The sequence below is a fragment of the Hemitrygon akajei genome, chromosome 2 (genome assembly GCF_048418815.1).
Source record: "Hemitrygon akajei chromosome 2, sHemAka1.3, whole genome shotgun sequence".
Taxonomy (NCBI): domain Eukaryota; kingdom Metazoa; phylum Chordata; class Chondrichthyes; order Myliobatiformes; family Dasyatidae; genus Hemitrygon; species Hemitrygon akajei.
Window position 1 is genome coordinate 18,633,990 of NC_133125.1, and position 20,314 is coordinate 18,654,303.

At 41.6% G+C, this 20,314-nt stretch overlaps 1 protein-coding gene across 6 annotated transcripts in view; it reads left to right on the forward strand.

Annotated features, from left to right (window-relative positions):
* Window positions 1-20,314, forward strand: part of pam (peptidylglycine alpha-amidating monooxygenase) — a 163,907-nt gene that overhangs the window by 137,099 nt on the left and 6,494 nt on the right. For all 6 annotated transcript variants that reach the window (XM_073067895.1, XM_073067932.1, XM_073067924.1 and 3 more), the window contains 7 exons: window positions 478-607; window positions 2,409-2,525; window positions 8,047-8,119; window positions 9,605-9,809; window positions 13,506-13,715; window positions 16,427-16,545; window positions 16,662-16,761. In XM_073067895.1, coding sequence (XP_072923996.1) covers window positions 478-607; window positions 2,409-2,525; window positions 8,047-8,119; window positions 9,605-9,809; window positions 13,506-13,715; window positions 16,427-16,545; window positions 16,662-16,761 — 954 coding nt within the window. The remainder of the gene's footprint in view (window positions 1-477; window positions 608-2,408; window positions 2,526-8,046; window positions 8,120-9,604; window positions 9,810-13,505; window positions 13,716-16,426; window positions 16,546-16,661; window positions 16,762-20,314) is intronic.

Below are 20,314 nucleotides of genomic sequence, written 5' to 3' on the forward strand. Positions count from 1 at the left end.
ATATTTGCTTTTCCGGTTTCTGATGCAGACAGTGTTGACAACGTGGAGTTTGTGATGACTTGTAAACAGATTTTTACAGTATTACAGGCTTATTTACAGTATACTATTTTTATTGAAGAAATTATTCAATGTACACGTGTTGTTGTCACTGGGCAAAAGTTTGCACAGCACAAGATTTTTGTGCACTCAGGTCATTACAAATTAGAGGGAACATTACTAACCAGTACACTTTATTTACTTAATGCTGGGTTTTCAATTGTTAAAGGAGTTCACATGTTTTCATTAATACATTAGAGTGTTTTGCTATGTTTCTAATATTTTTTAAAAATACTCATGCAAATACCCGTGTTTCACATATGGTGATGGAGCACATAGAATTGCATTAATATGCTAAATGTAATACTAGAGTAAACACAAAAGATGAATTATATTGAATTGTATTATTATGCTGCTGATATTTTTCATTTCAATTTGTAGTCACACACATGGAGGAAGTTGTCAACTGGCCTGGAGGGAAACTGAAATTGGGCCAAGTTTCTGGACTTGCTCTGGATTCCAGAAATAATCTTGTACTTTTTCATCGAGGAAACCACATGTGGGATGAAAAGTGAGTGAGTTTGTCTGTTTCTCTATAATTTAATACTGTTGAGAACCTGTTGGAATATAATTTAACAACCATCAAGTGCTGGAATTGTAAGGAAAGTAAACACCATCTGGACTGCTTTCTGAACACGTTTGCTTTATTCAAAAGAAAGCATTCTTTACACAAATGGCTACCAAGAACTCTTGCACTCAGTTTCAAAATGTTGCCCACTTCTGCTCCACTGCAACTTATCAAAACTTTAGTTCATCTTGGGCCCTCCTTGGGCTGTCTATCCTCCCACTCAGTTAGCTGCATCCTTCTCAAAACTTTTGCAAACTGTACATTCTGTTCGGTATTTTCCCTGGTTTGTTCTCCAATGCAAAAGTAATTATCAAAGTAATAGAACAGTTCCAGCACAGCTGGAGGTCATTTGGTATTTTAGGGTCTTGCTGGCTTTTTGGAAGAGTGCTCCAGTTTGTCTTATTCCCCATTTCTTGTTTCTCTGAGTTTTTAAACTTTGTGCTGTTTCTTAGGCAAGGCTGGAAATTTGAATTCACCGATAGAGAATACACTACTGACCCAGACGTTTGAAGTCAAGTGTAAACTTTTTCCTATTTTATTTACAATAAACTGGTGATGTTGCTTTGCCACTAATGAACTTGGTATTTACTAGGACCAATGGGCAGGGAGATATGCCAGGAATTGTGAAATATGGGTATATAAAGAAGAGGAGGTTCTGCAACATTCAAAAAAAAGTTGACAGTATGTGGAAAGTATGGTTAGAACAGGGGTTCCCAACTGGGGTCAATAGACCCCTCGGTTAATGGTAAGGGTTCATGGTATAAAAAGTGTTGGGAACCCCTGCAGAAGATTATGGTTAGTATCACGTAGGCGATTGCTTGAGAGACTACATGTTTGACTTATGCTCCCTTTGGCCTACTAGGTATTTGAAAACTGCTCCAGTCCCTCATCTTTTTCCAAGGTTCCTGAGACTTGGCAGACCCAGTGGGCTGTTGAAGGAGCCTTGTTTAAGTAATGAAGCTTGCTTGTCCACTGCAGGCTTCATGGCCAATCCCAAATTCACTTCAGTTCAGCCAGAGGTGGATACAATTGTAGCAAGTTTGGGATCAGGTTTCCCACTAACATTCCCTCTAATATATCTCTTACGGCCATTCTGCTATTTTGCTGATGCATTTATATAAATTCTGGATCTAAGGACTCAAAAATTCTGACATCTGTATTTACTTATCACTTCACCTGGTTTGTGCTGGACTTCACTAATTTTGCAGGTTATATTTAGATAGATTGTTGAGATGGCATTTCCCATATGCGAGTGGGAAAATGTCATGCTACATTAAAGCACTCAAAGGATTTGTCCTCATCAGCAACGCATGCTGGTCGAGTGCCTGGGATTTTATGTTAATTAAATAAAAGATCAGCTTTATTTGTCATATGGACATCAAAACATTGAAGCCTACAATCTTGTTGCATCATCGACCAACACAGTGCAAGTATTGTGTGGCGGGCAGCCTGCATGCTTCCCACAACTCACTAACCCTAACTGTTAATCTTTGGAATGTGGGAGAAAATGGAGAACCCAGAGGCACCGCACACGGTCACAGGGAGAATATGCAAACTCCTTACAGGCAGCGGTGGGAACTGATCTCCGATCAGCAATCACTGGCACTGCGAAGTGATAGTGCTAACCATTACACTACCATGTGACTATTAGTATTATTGAGGATTAGATATTACATGAAATATAGTCGATTGGGTGTAACACTGGTAATGCTAATAAATTACTTTGTTTTTCTGTTTCCACTAGCTCTTTTGATCAAAAGCATATCTATCAGGCCCAGGGTATCGGTCCAATTCTGTACAACACTATCCTCACTTTGGATCCTGCCAGTGCAGAAGTGCTGAATGCTGTGGGAGCGAATATGTAAGTAAGATTAATATTCTAAGCTATTCTTCTGTTAAGTTTTTTCGTCTAATTTGAAAGGCTTCTGAAAACTACGGTTTTGAAAATGCATCTCAAATGTCATGTGTTCGAATTCATGACCTTTTGCCATTCCAAGAATGTGTTCTTTCATAGCTTTAAATTGACGTTACTGGTTTGTCATCTGTAAACAGTTTAGTTCAAGATGTTGGAATTCTTTTTCATTTGGACAAAAAATGCAAAAAATGATGGACCCAATGCACTAATGCCAAGCTGGGGTTTCTGTAGAGAACTGCCAACGAGCTGCACTGTAGCTCTGAGGGTATTTGGGATTTCTGTGTACTGCAGAAGAAATCCAAAAGCATTCTTGCTCAGCCTCTAAACCACCACCAAGGCTGTGGTAGTTCATAAATTATTTATGCTTTTAATTAATAAACATCAGTTCAAATTATATTAAGGGACACTTTTTTCCTATTTTTCATTTTAAATGTGAGTTATATACATATTTTCAACTGTTTCTTGATGTCTTTGATCATGCGAAATAATTGGAAACAACAAAAATGCCTTCTGACGTCTCAGCTTATCGGAAGGCTTTCATGTCGCTTGAGGGCAGGGTGCTACATTTAGGTGCACGTAGCTTGTTCTGTCTCGGAATCGAAATCATGTTTACTATCGCTGACGTGTTGTGATGTTTGTTTTGTGGCAGCAGTACAGTGCAATACAAAAGAAAAGTTATAATTGGAGTTATAGAAAAGTACAGCACAGAAGCAGGCCCTTTGGCCCATCTAGTCCATGCCAAACCATTTAAACTGCCTACTCCCATCGATCTGCACCAGGACCATAGCCCTCCATCCATGTACTTATCCAAACTTCTCTTAAACATTGAAATCGCGCTCACATGCACCACTTGCACTGGCAGCTCATTCCACACTCTCACGACCCTCTGAGTGAAGTTTCCCCTCATGCTTCCCTTAAACGTTCACCTTTTCCCTTGAACCCATGACCTCTAGTTGTAGTTCCACCCAACCTCAATGGAAAAAACCTGCTTGCATTTACCCTATCTATACCCTCATAATTTTGTATATCTCCATCAAAACTCCCCTCAATCTTCAACATTCCAAGGAATAACGTCCTAACCTGTTCAATCTTTCCCTATAACTCAGGTCCAGCCTGGTTGGTCCTACTGAAGTGCAACACCTTGCACTTGTCTGTATTAAATTCCATCTGTCATTTTTCAGTCCAATTTTCCAGCTGATGCAGATCCCACTGCAAGCTCTAATAGCCTTCCTCGTTGTCCAGTACAAGCCCAATCTTTGTGTCATCCAAAAAACAAATGCTGAAGGCTACAGCTAGAGATCCTTCTTGTTAACCCAGGGTTTCAACACCAAACGGCATCGTCCTTCATGTGGAAAAGGAGTACAAATGAGGAAACTAGTTTAATACTTGCAGGAACCTTCTCCTAACGAAAAACAAACGGTCAGCAATTTGAATCTTGGCCTTATTTCTGATGTATTTCATCCAGTTATTTGCAACCAGATGTTATATTGCTCAACTGCACTTGGCATTTTAACTCAAATGCTGACTTTCAGTAATGGTGCGGATATTTATTTTCTCATTTTTAATCTTAAGTAAATCAGAATTTAAATGTCATTACAAACATGTAAGTCTATGGCAGTAACAGGCATTAAACAAATAATTGTCCTGTCAAATGTGTCATATGATTTTCAAAATGTAAATTGCTTACACAACAATATCAAACCCACTCAATTGCTAAAGGATCCAACCATGTAATTACTTTACAGTACTGGGCAAGTCTTAGGCATGTATATATTATAACTAGGGTGCTTAAGACGTTTGCACAGTACTGAGTTAATGATATGTATTGCACTGTAGTGCTGCCGCAAAAAAAAGACAGATTTCATGACGTGAGGATTAAATATGATTCTGATATGGGTCTCTATTGTTGACTGAGAGTGGAAAGGGGTCAGGGCAAGGGGAATCTTAGTTGGGAAAAGGGGAAGGGAGATGGGAGGGATCAGGAAGCATCAGAGAGACATTCTGTAAGGATCAATAAACCAATTGTTTGGAATCAAATGACCTTGCCTGGTGTCCCTTCGATGAATGTGTCTGCACTCATGTCACCACCCCCAATCCCCTGGCACAATGCATAGAAGATAAGTGAAAACAGTGCAAAATCATTGTAAATGGTGAAAAGAAATAGCAGCCTACATTACAAGGTGATGGCCTTTCACCAGAAGTTGCCAGATTTAATACAAGCGGAAAATCTGGTTAGCTGAATTTGTTGAATTCATTGTTGAATGAAATTCATCGCCCACACCACCAGATTCGGGAACAGTTATTAACCTTCAACCAGTCTCCTGAACCAGTGTGGAAAATTTCACTCACCCCAACATTGAACTGATTCCACAAACTATAGACTCACTTTCAAGGACTGTAAAACAGATGGCTGCAGTATTGATTTATTTATCTGTCTATTTATTTATTGTACTTAGTATACAATAAATAGTAAGAACAGGAAGGCACTTTGGGAGTAAGAACAGGAAGGCAGATTATTATCTGAACGGTGTAGAGTTAGGTAAGGGAGAAATACAAAGAGATCGAGGAGTCCTTGTTCATCAGTCACTGAAGCTGAATGAGCAAGTGCAGCAGGCAGTGAAGAAGGCTAATGAAATGTTGGCCTTTATTACAAAGGGGAATTGAGTACAAGAGCAAGGAAATCCTTTTGCATTTGTACAGGGCCCTGGTGAGACCACACCTGGAGTATTGTGTACAGTTTTGGTCTCCAGGGTTAAGGAAGGACATCCTGGCTGTAGAGGAAGTGCAGCGTAGATTCACAAGTTTAATTCCTGGGATGTCCGGACTGTCTTACGCAGAGAGGTTAGAGAGACTGGGCTTGTACACGCTGGAATTAAGGAGATTGAGACAGGATCTGATTGCAATGTATAAGATTATTAAGGGATTGGACAAGATAGAGGCAGGAAATATGTTCCAGATGCTGGGAGAGTCCAGTACCAGAGGGCATGGTTTAAGAATAAAGGGTAGGTCATTTAGGACAGAGTTAAGGAAAAGCTTCTTCTCCCAGAGAGTTATGGGGGTGTGGAATGCACTTCCTCGGAAGGCAGTGGAGGCCAATTCTCTGGATGCTTTCAAGAAGGAGCTAGATAGGTATCTTATGGATAGGGGAATCAAGGGATATGGGGACAAGGCAGGAACCGGGTATTGATAGTAGATGATCAGCCATGATCTCAGAATGGCGGTGCAGGCTCGAAGGGCCGAATGGTCTACTTCTACACCTATTGTCTATTGTCTTACACAGCTTGTCCTGTTTTGCGCATTAGTTATCTGTCCACCTTTTTTTGTGTATTTTCATTGTAATTCTTTGTTCTACTGTGAATGGGTGTCGGGGTGGAGATGCGTCTCTACCAAAGGAGGTGTAAGGCGCTCCTTCCTTCCACTAGCCTGCAGGTCACCTTTGGGCAAGGTGTAGCACCTGCTTAGCCCCCGCCGCCCCGGATCAGGGTCACGTGAAGCCATGAGAGCAGGTGGTGGATAGTCTTATGAACAGCTGGTGCATATCAACTGCTCCTGGGACTGTGACCACTGACACCAGGCTGACAATCTCTGAAGAGTATTGATAATGGCTAGGGTCACCTGGTTTGTAAAGACACTGCCCAGAAGAAGGCAATGGCCTACCACTGCTGTAGAAAAATTTGCCAAGAACAATCATGATCGTGAGACCGTGTCTGCCCAAGTCATATGACACGGCACATAATGATGATATCATACAACATGGCACATAATGGTGATGATGACTGTGAATGTCTGGTGGTATATTGTACTTTGATAATTAACTTTGAACTTTGAATATTGAGTGTTGAGGGTTGTGAGGTCCCAAGTCAGAAGATGAGATTCTATTCTTGAGCTTAATGCTGGTTCTCATTGGAACAATGTAAGGGACTAAAAGTAGACAAGTCTGAGTGGGAATGTTGTGCAGGCTAAACAGTGAACTTTGTGTCATTCGTGCAACCAGGACATAGAGATTCTGCAAAATGATCACCCAACCTGAAATTGATTTCTCCAGTGCAAAGGAAACTAGATTGTGGGAACTCAATGGAGAACACTAAGCTCGAAAGACGTAGGCTATTTCACCTGGAAGTAATATTTGAGACCCTGGATGGTGGTGAAGCGTTAATAGGTTGGTGATGTAGGCCTTCATAACATGGTTGTGATCCATGGGTTGTAGGATTGCATTTTCTATCTGTCAAAAGACAATTTTGCTGTGAAGTATGATAGGCTAGAATTGCATCATCACCAAATTGGCAACCTTATTTCTTGATGTGCCTAGCACTATTCCTAGCATGCTTCTGTACTTCCTATTAAACCACGCTTAATCCTTTGTCCTGATCGTAATGGAAGAGTGAGGGATGAGCTTTGCCATAAGCCTGCTGGTTGTAGTACTGCATGTTGCTTCAAATATTTTACTGCTCCACAAGAATGCCCAGCTTTGAGTTGCCAGACTTTGAGTCTATTCCATTCAACACAATTGTAGTGTGAGAGGATACAGAGCAGTTGTCCTTGGTATAAAGATGGCATTGGGCAAGAGCTGTTAGTGATTACTTCTATCAGTGCTATTCTAGACACTTGCATCTGCAATGTTAGAATGGCAAAGACCAAGTTATTCAGATGTCTGCCTTGAGTTGGTTCCATAACTCTTTGCTAGCAAATGTGGCAGCTTTATCCTTCAGACTCGGCCGATTCAGTGTTACTGTGCTCCTCATGGTGATTGATATTGCAGCCCACATCCAAAGTATACTCACTACTTCAGTGGTTCTTCTCAGTGTTGTTGGACCTGGAGGAACACTGATTTATCATTTGAGAGAGGACAGTAGATGATAATTAAGGTGGGAGTTCCTTTCCTGTGTTTGCCATGAAACATCATTGTTTCTGGAGTTGATCCTGAGGACTCGAATAGCTTTTCCATCTAACCTGTGCACTATTGTGGCTCCATCTTTAGCATCTGTCCTGTGGATCCAAGGATTGTTACGAAGATACCTTGGCACGTTGTCTATGATTCACTGAGGATGGCTGTTGTTTCGTAGTCTGTGGTCAGCTCTTCCAATTTAGGCATCAGTCTGCGTTTGTAAGGCGAAATTTGCTTCAAGTTTAAATGGACTGGGAACGAGGCTGCTTTTATCCAAATTTGGTGCCAAATGCCTGTTAGAGCATTTGATTTTAATCTTTGTCGATTTTCATGTAGCGATGATAGCTGAGGTGCTGATTGACCCATTTCAAAGGCATTTAATGGTTCATCACATTGGTGGGTCTAGACTTGTACATAGGCCAGACTGGTCAAGGATAGATGATACCCTTCTGTAGGAAATGGGCTTAATCATAACGGTGGTGTGGGAGATGTGCTATGCCATGACGTTACAGATTGTATACTGAATTAATGATTGCCAGTGTGCTGATTGTTATTGAAATTGATATTCACTTCCCATTGCAGATTCTATCTACCACATGGTATAAGCACAGACAAAAATGACAACTTCTGGGTAACTGATGTGGCACTTCATCAGGTAGGTGCACATGCTGGTGAGGTCACAATTTCCTTTTTATAATCTTTTTGAAGGAATTCAGTTAAAGTCTCTGTGTCCCTCAAAGTTGTTGTGCAAGTTGGAAGGGTTGTTAAGAAGGTGAATGTTGTGTTGGCCTTTGGTAGTTGGGGGACTGAGTTCAAGAGTCGTGAGGTAATGTTGCAGCTCTATAAAGCTCTAGTTGGATCACACATAGAGTACTGTGTTCAGTTCTGTGCACCTCATTATAGGAGGAATATGGATGCTTTAGAGAGAGTGCAGATGAGATTTACCACAATACTGCGTGGTGAGGATAGGCTGAGTGAATAGGGCTATTTTTTCTCAGAAGCAAAAGAGGATGAGAGGTGACCTGATAGAGCGGTATAAGATTGTAAGTGGCAAGAATGAGTGATCAACCTGTGCCTTTTTCACAAAGTAGCAATGGCTAATTCCATAGAACGTCTTTTGAAGGTGAGTGGAGGAAAGTTTTGAGAAGATGTCAGAGGAGTTTTACACAGAGGGTGGTAGTGCCTGGAATACACTACCAAGGGTGCTGGTAGAGGCTGATACATTAGGGAAGTTTAAGAGACACTTGGATAGACACATGGATGAAAGAACAATAGAGGGTTTATGGACTATGTAGGAGAGAGAGGTAAGAATGATCATGGAGCAGATTTATATAGGTTGGAACTACTTGGTGGGCCAAAGGGCCTTGCTGTGCTGTACTATTCTACGTTCTTAAAATTAATTTCACATTTACCAGACTTCTAAGTCTTGTATTCAGCACTGCAAAGAAATCATAAACAATGGAATTTGAACACAACCTCCTCTGCCCAACCCACGAAGTAGCGGGGAACGTTTGCACCAGATAAACGTCGAGTAGTGGCTATCACAGTTGACTTAAAGAGCCAGCTTTATCTTTGCCATTGTCAGTCATGTGATAATGAAGTCACTTGAAGTTGGATTTTCCACACAGTGCTCCATGTGGAGTTGGGTGACGCGATGGAAGGGAGTAGGGCTAAGAATTAAACCAAGTTGTCCCAGGAGAAGTAACAGTAATAGGACAGCATAAGATTGAACTCCAGATGTTCAGTCCTATTCTTGAGAGCACATGGAACTCGGGCGGTGGGGGGGGGGGGGGGGGGCGTCAGGCAGCTCGTATAGAGGGAAACAGTTGATGCTTCAGGCTGAGATCCTTCAACAGGTCTTGATGAAAGGTCTCAGCCTGCAACGCCGATTGTTTATTTCCCTCCATAGATGCTGCCTGACCTGCTGAGTTCCTGCAGCATTTTGTCCATGTTGCTGAATAGTTCCAGAATCTGCAGAATCCCTTTATGTCCCATTCTTGCTCCCTTTTTTCCAGGACTCTGGGCCTAAGGTGGCACTTAAGCTACATCGAGGGCCCTCAAACAAAATCTCCTGTGACCATCTGCACTTGAATGCTTGCAGTTATGACTGTGATGTTGTTATTTTCTTTTCGCAAATTAGGTTTACAAGCTGGGAAGCAGCGGTGACATTTTGTTAGCTCTCGGCCAAGCCTTTCAGCCAGGAAGTGACAGTTCTCATTTCTGTAAGCCCACTGATGTGGCAGTTGATCCAGTCAGTGGTAATTTCTACGTGTCTGATGGCTACTGCAACAACAGGATTATGCAGTTTTCTCCAGAAGGAAAGTTCATCATGCAGTGGGGAGAAGGTATTGTGCTTTTTGCGAATTTTTAAATTACCTGTTTTTAAAGACATGATTTAGATTTTGGAAATTATTGAAAAAACAATGGAGGAGCTATATACACTCAGTGGCCATTTTATTAGGTACACCAGCCTGTTAATGCAAATATCTAATCAACCAATCATGACCAAATATAGAATGGGGAAGAAATGACTTTGCTTGTGGAATGATTGCTGGTACCAGACGGGGTGGTTTGAGTATCTCAGAAACTGGTGATCTCCTGGGATTTTCACACACAACAGTCTCTAGAGTTTACAGTGAATGGTGCGAGAAATGGAAAAACATCAGTGAGTGGCAGTCGTTTTGGCAAAAGTGCCTTGTTAATGAGAGAGGTTAAAGGAGAATGGCCAGAGTGGTTCAAGCTAACAGGAAGTGATGGTAACTGAAATAATCACGTGTTACAACAGTGGTGATGGAAGAGCATCTCTGAATGAACAGCGCGTCAGATCGTGAAGTGGTCGGGTTACAGCAGAAGGAGACCATGAGCATTCAGAAATGCACTCAGTAGCTGCTTTATTTGGTACCTCCTGTATCTCAGTGGCCACAGAGTGTACATCTGTTGACAGAAATGAGAAGGATGTGTTAAGCACAGATGTCTGCAGTCATTGTTTTTATGTGTCACTTATTATCCTCCTCTGAGGATCGTCATCCTGTCATGGTGGAGAGGCTTGTGAGTTCCTGAGATCCGAGGAGTGGTGCCGTCTAGACTTTAGCCATCTGGTGCTTAGCTCCTGGTAGGATCACCAATGGTAGTAAAGTCAAGGGGAGGTTCCAGACAAAGAGCAATCCAATCACGACCTCAGAGGTGGAGTTAGTGGAAGCTGAAGACACATCACCATGGCAGTGAAGGCAGAGGAAGGCTGCAGCAGTGAAGGGTCCCCAGTCGTTTAGCATTCCATGCCACTGGGTCCTGACCCTCATCTGACAAGGACGGTGTGGTGGCAGCCTCCCCACGTAGACAAAAATTAAAGGAATCCATTGACAACCCCTGAGGAGAACGTCATAGTTGACTCGAGTAATCATACTACTGCATGTAACCAGGCTTTCAGTTTTCAGTTTCACCATTGCCATGATGAGATTTGAATATTCAATTTTAGAATTTTAACAACTGCAGATGAGGCACCTTCCCATCACCACTTTTTAGATAAAATCTAACAGTGTCCAATCCATGTACCACTGTTTAAAATGGCAGGTTAATCTCACCAGATCAGAGTGTAAGTCTACCAACAATTTAATACCTTCTGTATAAATTAGCACCCCACACTTTAAAAAATGTTAAGAGTAATCTAATCTAATCTCTGCTTGAGACAATGAAGAGTGTGGTAAAGGGGCAGTGCAGAGTGGCGAAGGAGGGGAATGTAGGTGTGTATCTGGTCAATTAACATTGAAGTTTACAGCTGTAAATTTTGAAGCAATTTTCCTGCCAAAACGTTTGCCTGTTAGGCCTGGAGGTTGAGGGTACAAAAAGGAAGAAAGCTTATTGGGCCTGATGAAAATACTGCTGTTCCTCCTGGTTCACCAGCAGTGCCATAAACACAATTATTTATTTTATTGTTTAGAGATATGTCACGGTAACAGCTCCTACCAGCTCAGTGAGCTTGCGCCATCCGATTATACTTGTGTGACCATTTAATCAGCTAACCAGTACCCTTTTGGAATGTCAGAGGAAACTGGAGCATCCAGAAGAGCACGTACAGACTCCGTACAGACAGTGGTGGAATTGAATCCAGGTCGTTGGCACTGTACTAGTGTTACGCTAACTGCTACACTACCATGCTTCCCTATATTCTCACGGGAATTCCTGCTTAGCCTTGCCTGCTAGATTTCCCAGCTTGTAGAAATTAATAATAAAAATCCAGTGAGATTAGATGCGAACAGAAGATTCCTTATAAAAACATAGGTAGACTGACACAACCATATTAGATTAAGTCACAGGTGGGTTGGGTTGGGTCTGAGATTTTGAATTCTTTTTATCTTTCACATATTACAAACGCTGGGATTAAAAATACATCCCTGAGTTTTTGTCTCACAATGCTGTGATAAAATGGCACAGAAATCGAAAAGATTAGGTGAAGACCGACCACATCACCTCACCTGTTCTTCAGGGAGGTGAGAGAAAGGGGTTCAAAATGCTTTGTATCAGTTAACTGATTGAGCTGGAGTACAAATCAAGATCAATTCCAAGTTCAGTTTTAGTCGTCATTCAACCATACATGAACATTCACGAATACAGCCAAATGAAACAGTGTTACTCTCAGGCCAAGGTGCAGAGTACACAGTCACGTACAGCACATATAGCACGTATAAGATATCAGTAAAATACAGTCACACAAATAAAAGATCCTGAGTCCACGAATGCTGCAGCAGCCTGCAGTCAAACATTATACAGTTTGTCTTCTGCTGAGTGAACACCGGGGGCAGCACCAACTCCAGCTTGTCGCCAGGCCAGCTCCAGGTGGAGTGCACCAACTCCGACACCTCCCTCCTGGGTGGCTGTAAACAGGCGAGACTGCGGCTTGAGGCCTAATCCTCTCTCTGAACGAGACCACACTGTTCCCCGCCATCTGCCAATAGATCAGTGAGTCGGACTTGCAGCATTCCATGTTAATAATGTCCGACAAGAAAAGCGACTGAGACAATAACTCACTGTTAGATTGCACCACCTCCACGCACCAACTCCTCCGATGTGTCTCTGATGCAGGCGGCAGTATGATCAACACGAAGTCCAGCTCCTTCAGTTTCTCCGCCAACGAGCAGCTTGATGATAGGGTCGACCTGCAGTACTTTAAGTTCTTAATGTCCAGCAAGGTCTTCTGATTTTAAAAAAATGTTTAAATAAGGCAATAACACCTTTTGTTGATCCTGTAGAAGCCACTGCAATAGAGCATGCTGCCATCAACCCAGATATTCTCACTCTCACCCATCTAATTAGTGAAAGTACATCATGCACTGTGTGACACAGACCATTTTTGAGGATCCAGTGTGCAAATAATTACCTGATCTTTTTAGCAACTTTTAAGTTTTTTTAAAACTGCTTTGATACTATTTTGACATTTTTATTGAAATATTAAAATAAACTTACCCTTGTGCTCTTCAGTTATTGGGTAGAATGACTTGTGATTTCCAAATATTGCAACTCTATTCTGTGCTTCTATGGGTAAATGACTCACCCCGTCACCTAGTTTGCAGTATAGCAATGATTTAAGTAGTTGTGGCACGTAAATCTGATGATATCTTTTCTTTTGATGATATATATGAGTTGACCGATAATGGCTTGTGAAATTATTGCTTGGTTTTGGTTATAACACTAAATCACAATGAATACAGCATTGTACATCATTCCATGTGTATTGTGACTGGTATTTTGTAAGATGATTGTTTGGGCTATTTTTTATAGTTGTACAGAAATCTAGAAACATACTAACTGCTATACATGATAAACTATTTTTTATGTGATATTTTGGCAGACTGATTTCATTATAAAGGTTGACAGTATGTTGCAGATCAGCAGTTTAAGTAGTTAAATCTATTATAATCTGAGATGCTTTCAATGTTGTGGAACAGCAGTACTATGTTACTGCTTTAAATCTGTCAAATTTAATGTTAAGACTTTCTTAATGTTGCAGTAAATTTGAAACTATAAAACAAATTTTTATCTTGCAGAAAGCTCACTTTCAGAGATTCCTAAACCAGGTCAATTCTTCATTCCGCATAGTTTGGCATTTGTGCCGGTATTGGGCCAGCTCTGTGTGGCCGATAGAGAGAACGGGCGAATCCAGTGTTTTATTGCACAGTCTGGAAAATTCGTTCGGGAAATTCATCATCCTGAATTTGGAGAGCGACTGTTCGCAGTTTCTTACACATCTGACAATGGTAACACTGGGAAATGTAATCTCTTTCAAGGTTCTACAGTGGATGTACATCTGTGAAAACATTTAAAATTCAATAAACTAATAAAACTGCCCATTTCTGTCCTAAAAGCAGAATATCCAGCAGTTAAATAAAATGTAAAAAAAAGTTTCTGAAATGTAACATTTTAATAAATCTTATTTACGTACCAAGCTGATGTTCCACTACAGAGCAAGGCTCTTTCCTCTTTCGTAATCCTTCTGCCCAGTACCCCCTCCTCGACCCATCCACACACTTACCCTATCCCACTTTCTCTTTTTTAAAAGTGCTTCTATTTGAAGTACTTTAATATAATGGCTCCAAACCTGAAGAAAAATGGCCAAATAATTGCATGACAATAGTAGTCCAAATTTATTGCATAATATTATTAATAAGATGTAAAGTCTATTGATCCTGGCAAATTATCAGTATTTGCTCACTTTATTCATTGTACAGTCCAAACTTACAGCTTTCTGTAAGTAGTCCAAGAGTGATAATCAAAGGATTGTACAACATGGAAAAGTCTATTTGACCCACCATGTCAGTGGCAGGCCATCAGGTACCCATGTACAGTATACTAATTCCATTTTTGTAGCTCCCCAGCCCACAGCCCTGTATGCTTTATTCTTCCAAGTGCTCTTCTAAATTCTACATAAATGCTGCGAGGGGACCTCAGACAGTGTGTTTCAGATTTCAACATCCCTCTGGGTAAAAAAAGCCAAACACTTCAAAGGTCAGAGAAATGTAAACTATATACGGTATATATATATCCTGAAACGCTTTTTCTTCGCAAACATCCTCGAAAACAGAGAAGTGCCCCAAAGAATGAACGACAGATAAACATAAGAACCCCAGAGTACTCCTCCCAGCTCAAACACCAATACCCCCTCTCCCCCACCGGCAGAAAAAAGCAAGCATCGGCACCATACTCAAGCGTGAGCAAAGCAATAGCAAAGACACAGACTTGCAGTTACCCCAAAGACTTCACGTTTCACCCGGCATTCAACCTACCGCAGATTCTCTCTCTCCCTAATAAGGGAGAAAAAGATGTCTCCATTTTCCCAGCAAGCGGGGAGACATAACAAACAACTTGCTGGTTTACAATGTTAAAAAGTCTGTTACGTCGCTTTTTTCGAGCTCTGTGCCCGAAGATCACAAAGATCCTGTGTCTTCAGGCCCACGGCAGATATCCTGACTCCCCCGATGACACACGGGTCTCCTGTCGTGACACTGACCCTCGATCTGCCCGTCTCCAGAGCTCCGAGATCTTAGGCTTCTGAATTCGAGCCGGGGTCTCAGGCCAAACCCTTAGCATGCCGAACAGCGGCCAGTCCTGAAACCCCAAGAACGGGTCCCATTCCCGCAAAGAACCGAAGTCACCGTGTAACTCCAGGTCAGGGTCTTCAAAAGAACCCTGAAAGGGGAAAATAAAGATATTAAAGATGGAAGTAGTGCTGTTTTCGAAGATGCAAGCAAAGGAGTCGCTGTTTAGTGCCATCTTAACTCGGCCGCCGTTTGGTCCACTTGAAATCTATGCCCTTTGATTATTTTCAGGGGGAAATCCTCTCACTTTCTATCTTCTTGTGCTGTATGCTGTAACATTTTCTACGCTCCTCAGAATTTTATATATCTCAAATATGCATCCCTTCAGTCTTCTCTGCTCCAAAGAAAAGAAACCTATATGATCTGTAGTGGTTGGCGTAGTGCTATTACAGCGGCAGTGACCCAGGTTCACTTTCTCCATTTTCAGTACGGAGTTTTCATGTTCTCCCTCTGACTGCATGGGATTCATCCCACATTCCAAAGACATATAGGTTAGTCTGTTAATTGGTCACATATGGGTGTAATTGGAGAATTGGTTCATTGGGCTGAAAGGGCCAGTTACTGAGTTGTATCTCTAAAGAAACTAAAAATAAAGGATCCAGTCTGTCCTCAGAGCTGAAACACTCCATCCCAGGCACGAATCAGGAGAATTCCCTCTTTACTGTGACTCTCTTTAATCTGGGGTTTTTGGCTTGTTTTACAAAGGCTGTGCTCTTCACCTGTGGAGGATTATTTAATATTCATTTAGTTCCGGTCCATTCCTGTCTTGAAGCTTCTGCCTGTGCATGGAGTATCAGTTGTTGCTCATGCACGTTACTTGGTAAATCATTTTGAATTAGGCTGTACGTTTTCCCAACATCTTCCAACCCTTCCCTAGGCCAGCTCAGCTCAATGTTACTCTCACATAATCTCATCATTGCCATTAAACTATGTCAGGTACCTGTCCTTCCCTGATTATTGTCATTGTCTATTCTTTAATCCCTCTGCCTCTGAGTGTTGCTAAGCTCATCCGCTTTCAAACCCTTAATCAATATAAGAGATAACAATTTTTCCAAAAGTCATCTTTGTCCATTCAATCTCCCTTGCTAGCCATTACTTTACCTCCTTTAGCTCAGGATCCTGCTGGCATTTCCCACGTATGCGAAAGAAATAAGGGTGCACATTAGTCATCGACTAATGTGTATGGGACTAATGTAAACATTTCAAGGCTAACTATTAATGCAAAATTATTTATGTTTTATTATAGTAATTCCAGGCTAGAAAAATTCTTTGGGCAAAATTAGAGCTGAATTTGAGGAATATAAATTTTTAATCAGAACATCCATTGTTTAATTTAATTGGTTATTATTTAGTTGCATTATTTTTTATTTTAGGTGGTCAATTATATGCAGTAAATGGAGAAGCTCTTTTTGGCAAAGGAGTGCCAGTGCAAGGATTTGTTCTAAACTTCACAACTGGCGAGTTACTGGATACCTTCAAACCAGACACGCAGGTAGACATAAACAGCAACTTTCCTGTTAATTGAAATAATTTTTGTGTGTATTTTTTAAGATTGTTATAATGCTTTTTAGTCTAACATACAAATTAACATTGCTTTATTTTCTGAAGAAATTCCTGATGCCACATGATATTGTTGCAACCGATGATAAGACTGTTTATGCTGGGGATATCCAAGCAAGAACAGTGTGGAAATTCATACCAGCGGAAAGTAAGTTGATTCATTGTATTTATGTGTCACTGCAGTGTGTGTAAGTACACCTACGGTCTGTGTACTTTATTAGCATTATTTTGGAAAATGTTGCCTAGAAATTGTTATTAAAATGAACCATTTGAAATATTTAAATATCAGAGAATACACACAGTATACAAGCTGAAATTCTTACTCTTCACAGACATCCGTGAGACAAGAAACCCCATAGAGTGAATGATAGAAATGTCAGAATCCTGAAGCACCCCCCCCCCCATGTGCTGCAGACACACCAACATCCCCCCCCCCACCATGTAAGCAAAGGCAAAAGCCCCCAAAGAGACCGTGATCCGGAATCCATCACAAACTACAGTCCATAACCCAGCACTTCAGTATCTCAGACAGGCTCTCTCTCTTCATCAAGGGAGAGAGAAGTTGCTCCCCTACAACAACGAGAGCAGAGACCAGCGACTTGCTGGTCTGATGTTACTATCTTCCGCGTCGCTTCTCCAAGTCCCCCACCCTCCTTGAAAACTCAGCTTGAGATTTGAAACTTCATTTTCAAATAAACTCTCACCAACTTGATGCCTTCAGGTGTGAGCTGTGGGAATTATGCCTTCAGCTTTATCTGGTTAGGAGTCCCAGAGATAGGAGTCTGAGAGCTGATCTTACAGAGGTGTGTAAAATCATGAGGGGTATAAGATGGGGTGAATGAATTCAGTCTTTTTCACAGACTTGGGGTATTAAGAACTGGAGGACATAGATTTAAGGTGAGAGAGGAAAGATTTAAGAAGAACTTGAGGGCAACTTTTTTTACACAAAGGTGTGTATCTTTGCAGAATCAGCTGCCGGAAGAAGTGGTTGAGGCAGCTCAATAACAGCTTTTAAAAAACAATTGGATAGGTTCATGGATTGGAAAGGTTTTAGAGGTTAAGAGGCCAAACGCTAGTAAATGGGATTAGCTTGGAAGAGACATCCTGGTCAGCATGGGCCAAAGGGCCAGTTTTCATGCTCTAGGATTCTAATTCTGTCTCCTTGACCTTTTGTCTTTTGTTCTGTAGGCCATTGTATATCGTACGGCAGTGATACTCAGACTTGGGCTGTGGAGCTGCATGTGGTACTCTGACATCTTGAGCTCTTAAATCAGAGGTCCACTGACCCCTTGCTTTATGGTATTGGTCCATTGTAGGGATCCCCTGTCTTAAAGACAATAATCTCTGCTATAACATAACATTTGATTAAACTAGAACAGAGTAACTACAGTACCGTTCCCAGTATACGTGTATGTTAATATTAGAATACTAAGCACTTTTAGCATGAATGCAGTCTGACTCTTCACAGTTAATGCAGGATATATGCAACTGGCGGGGTGGAGATATGTCTCCACCAAATAAGTTGTAAGGCAAATGCCTTCCATCCGCTAGCCTGCAGGCCTTCAGGCTTCTGCACCTCATCCTTGGTGGTAGCAGTGAGAACGGGGCATGATCTGGGTGATGGGGGTCCTCAGTAATGGAAGCCACCTTTTGGAGGCATTGCTCCTTGAAGATGTCCTAGTAGTGACTTTTAATATGGATCCAGAGCTGCAGAGTTATGAACACAACTGTAACTGCAGCATTGTAACCACCATGTCCACATTCATGAGGAAAATTGTACAGATGTCCACAAAACAGCTTGTTCCAAATGCATTCTTGAGTGAATGTCATTGCAGAAGTTGTCTGATTTTTAGATAAACAAATTGCTATTGATTTACCTCTGATCTTATTTGCAGGTAGCAGAAGTAATTTAAATTAAATGTGACCTTTAGAGATGATTTGGAGATAAAAGACATTAATATTTTTTCATTACTGTCTCATTTTTATTTTTAAATGGGTCTGCATAATAACAGAATAATCATGTTTCTAAAATTGATCAGATTGTAGCTTCAAATTTGGTTAGTGTTTGTTTATTTCAGGAGTGCAGTGCAGAAGTTAGCTTTTACAGGGTTATGGTTCTTGATATTATTGAATAATAGAACGGAACAGCAAGAGAAGGCAGCCATAGAGTCTTTGTCATATGTTTGTGCAAAACCAACAGAGCCCTCAACTGGTTGGTTCCCTTTGGTTCATTTTTTCTCCCTTTTTATCCAACTTTCTTTTGAAAGGCACCATTGAAATGTGTTTCCATTAACCCTTAAGGTAGTAAAACAACAAAAATCTTCAGATAATTTTTTACCAAAAGGCTTTAAGAGACCATTTTCCTGGTTGACTTAAAATTACCACACAATGCCATTGGAAAGAATTTAATATTTTCCTGCTTTACATTCATAGAAGCTACTCAAGATAAGGTATACATATGTGAGATTTTACAATGACTGTCAGGGTTTCTTTGTGACATTAATTTTGTATACAGATCACCTTAACTCATGAGCCATTGCTTGAATGATCCATGTGCCCTGGTCTTCTGCCTGTTCTGGACCTTCTCATTGCCACCTCTGTCTCCAAGCCTGTTACCTTGGCAAGAAATCTCCACCCCACACCGATGACCCCCTCCTCCTCTTCCTGGGCAACCTGCCCTGGTCTTCTGCCTGCTCTGGACATTTTCATTGCCAACTGTTGATGGGACATCAACCATCTAGACTTCAACGATCCTCTCTCCAATTCCAACCTCACTTCTTCCAAATGCTCTGCTCTCCACTCCCTCTGCACCAATCCTAACCTCACCATCAAACCCGCAGATAAAGGGAGGTGCTGTAGTACTCTGGCATACTGACCTCTACCTAGCTGAGCCCCAGCGCCAACTCTCAGACACCTCCTCTTACTTGCCCCTCGAACAGGACCCCACTAAGAAACTCCAGGCCATTGTTTCTCACACCATCACCAACCTTATGGTCTCTGGGGATCTCCCATCCACTGCCATAAACCTCATAGTTCCCGCATCCCTCACATCTCGTTTCTACCTCCTACCCAAGATCCACAAACCTGCTTGTCCAGGTAGACCCCTTGTTTCAGCATGTTCTTGCCCCACTGAACGTATCTGCATACCTTGACTCTGTTTTATCCTCCCTAGTTCAGTCCCTTCCTACCTACATCTGTGATACTTCACATGCTCTGGATCTTTTCAATGATTTCAGGTTCTCTAACCCCCATCATTTTATTTTTACTACGGATGCCCAGTCCCTATACACTTCTATCCCCCACCAGGGGGACTCAAAGTTCTCCGTTTCTTTCTGGACCCCAGACCCAACCAGTTCCCCTCCACCTCACTCTAAATAGTTTCTCCTTTGTGACATTAAAAGAGACAGCCCAGTTCCTTCAAACAAAAGGTGTAGCCATGGTCACTTACACGGGTCCCAGCTATGCCTGCCTGTTTGTCGGCTATGTGGAACAGTCTATGTTCCAAGCCTACACTTTTGACTGTCCCACACTTTTCCTACGCTAGATTGACAACTGCATTGGTGCAGCTTCCTGCATCTATGCTGAACTCGAACACTTCATCCAGTTTGTCTCCGAGTTCCATCCTGCCCTCAAATTTACCTGGTCCATTTCCGACACCTCCCCCCCTCCACTTTCTCAATCTCTGTGTCTCTTTCTCTGGA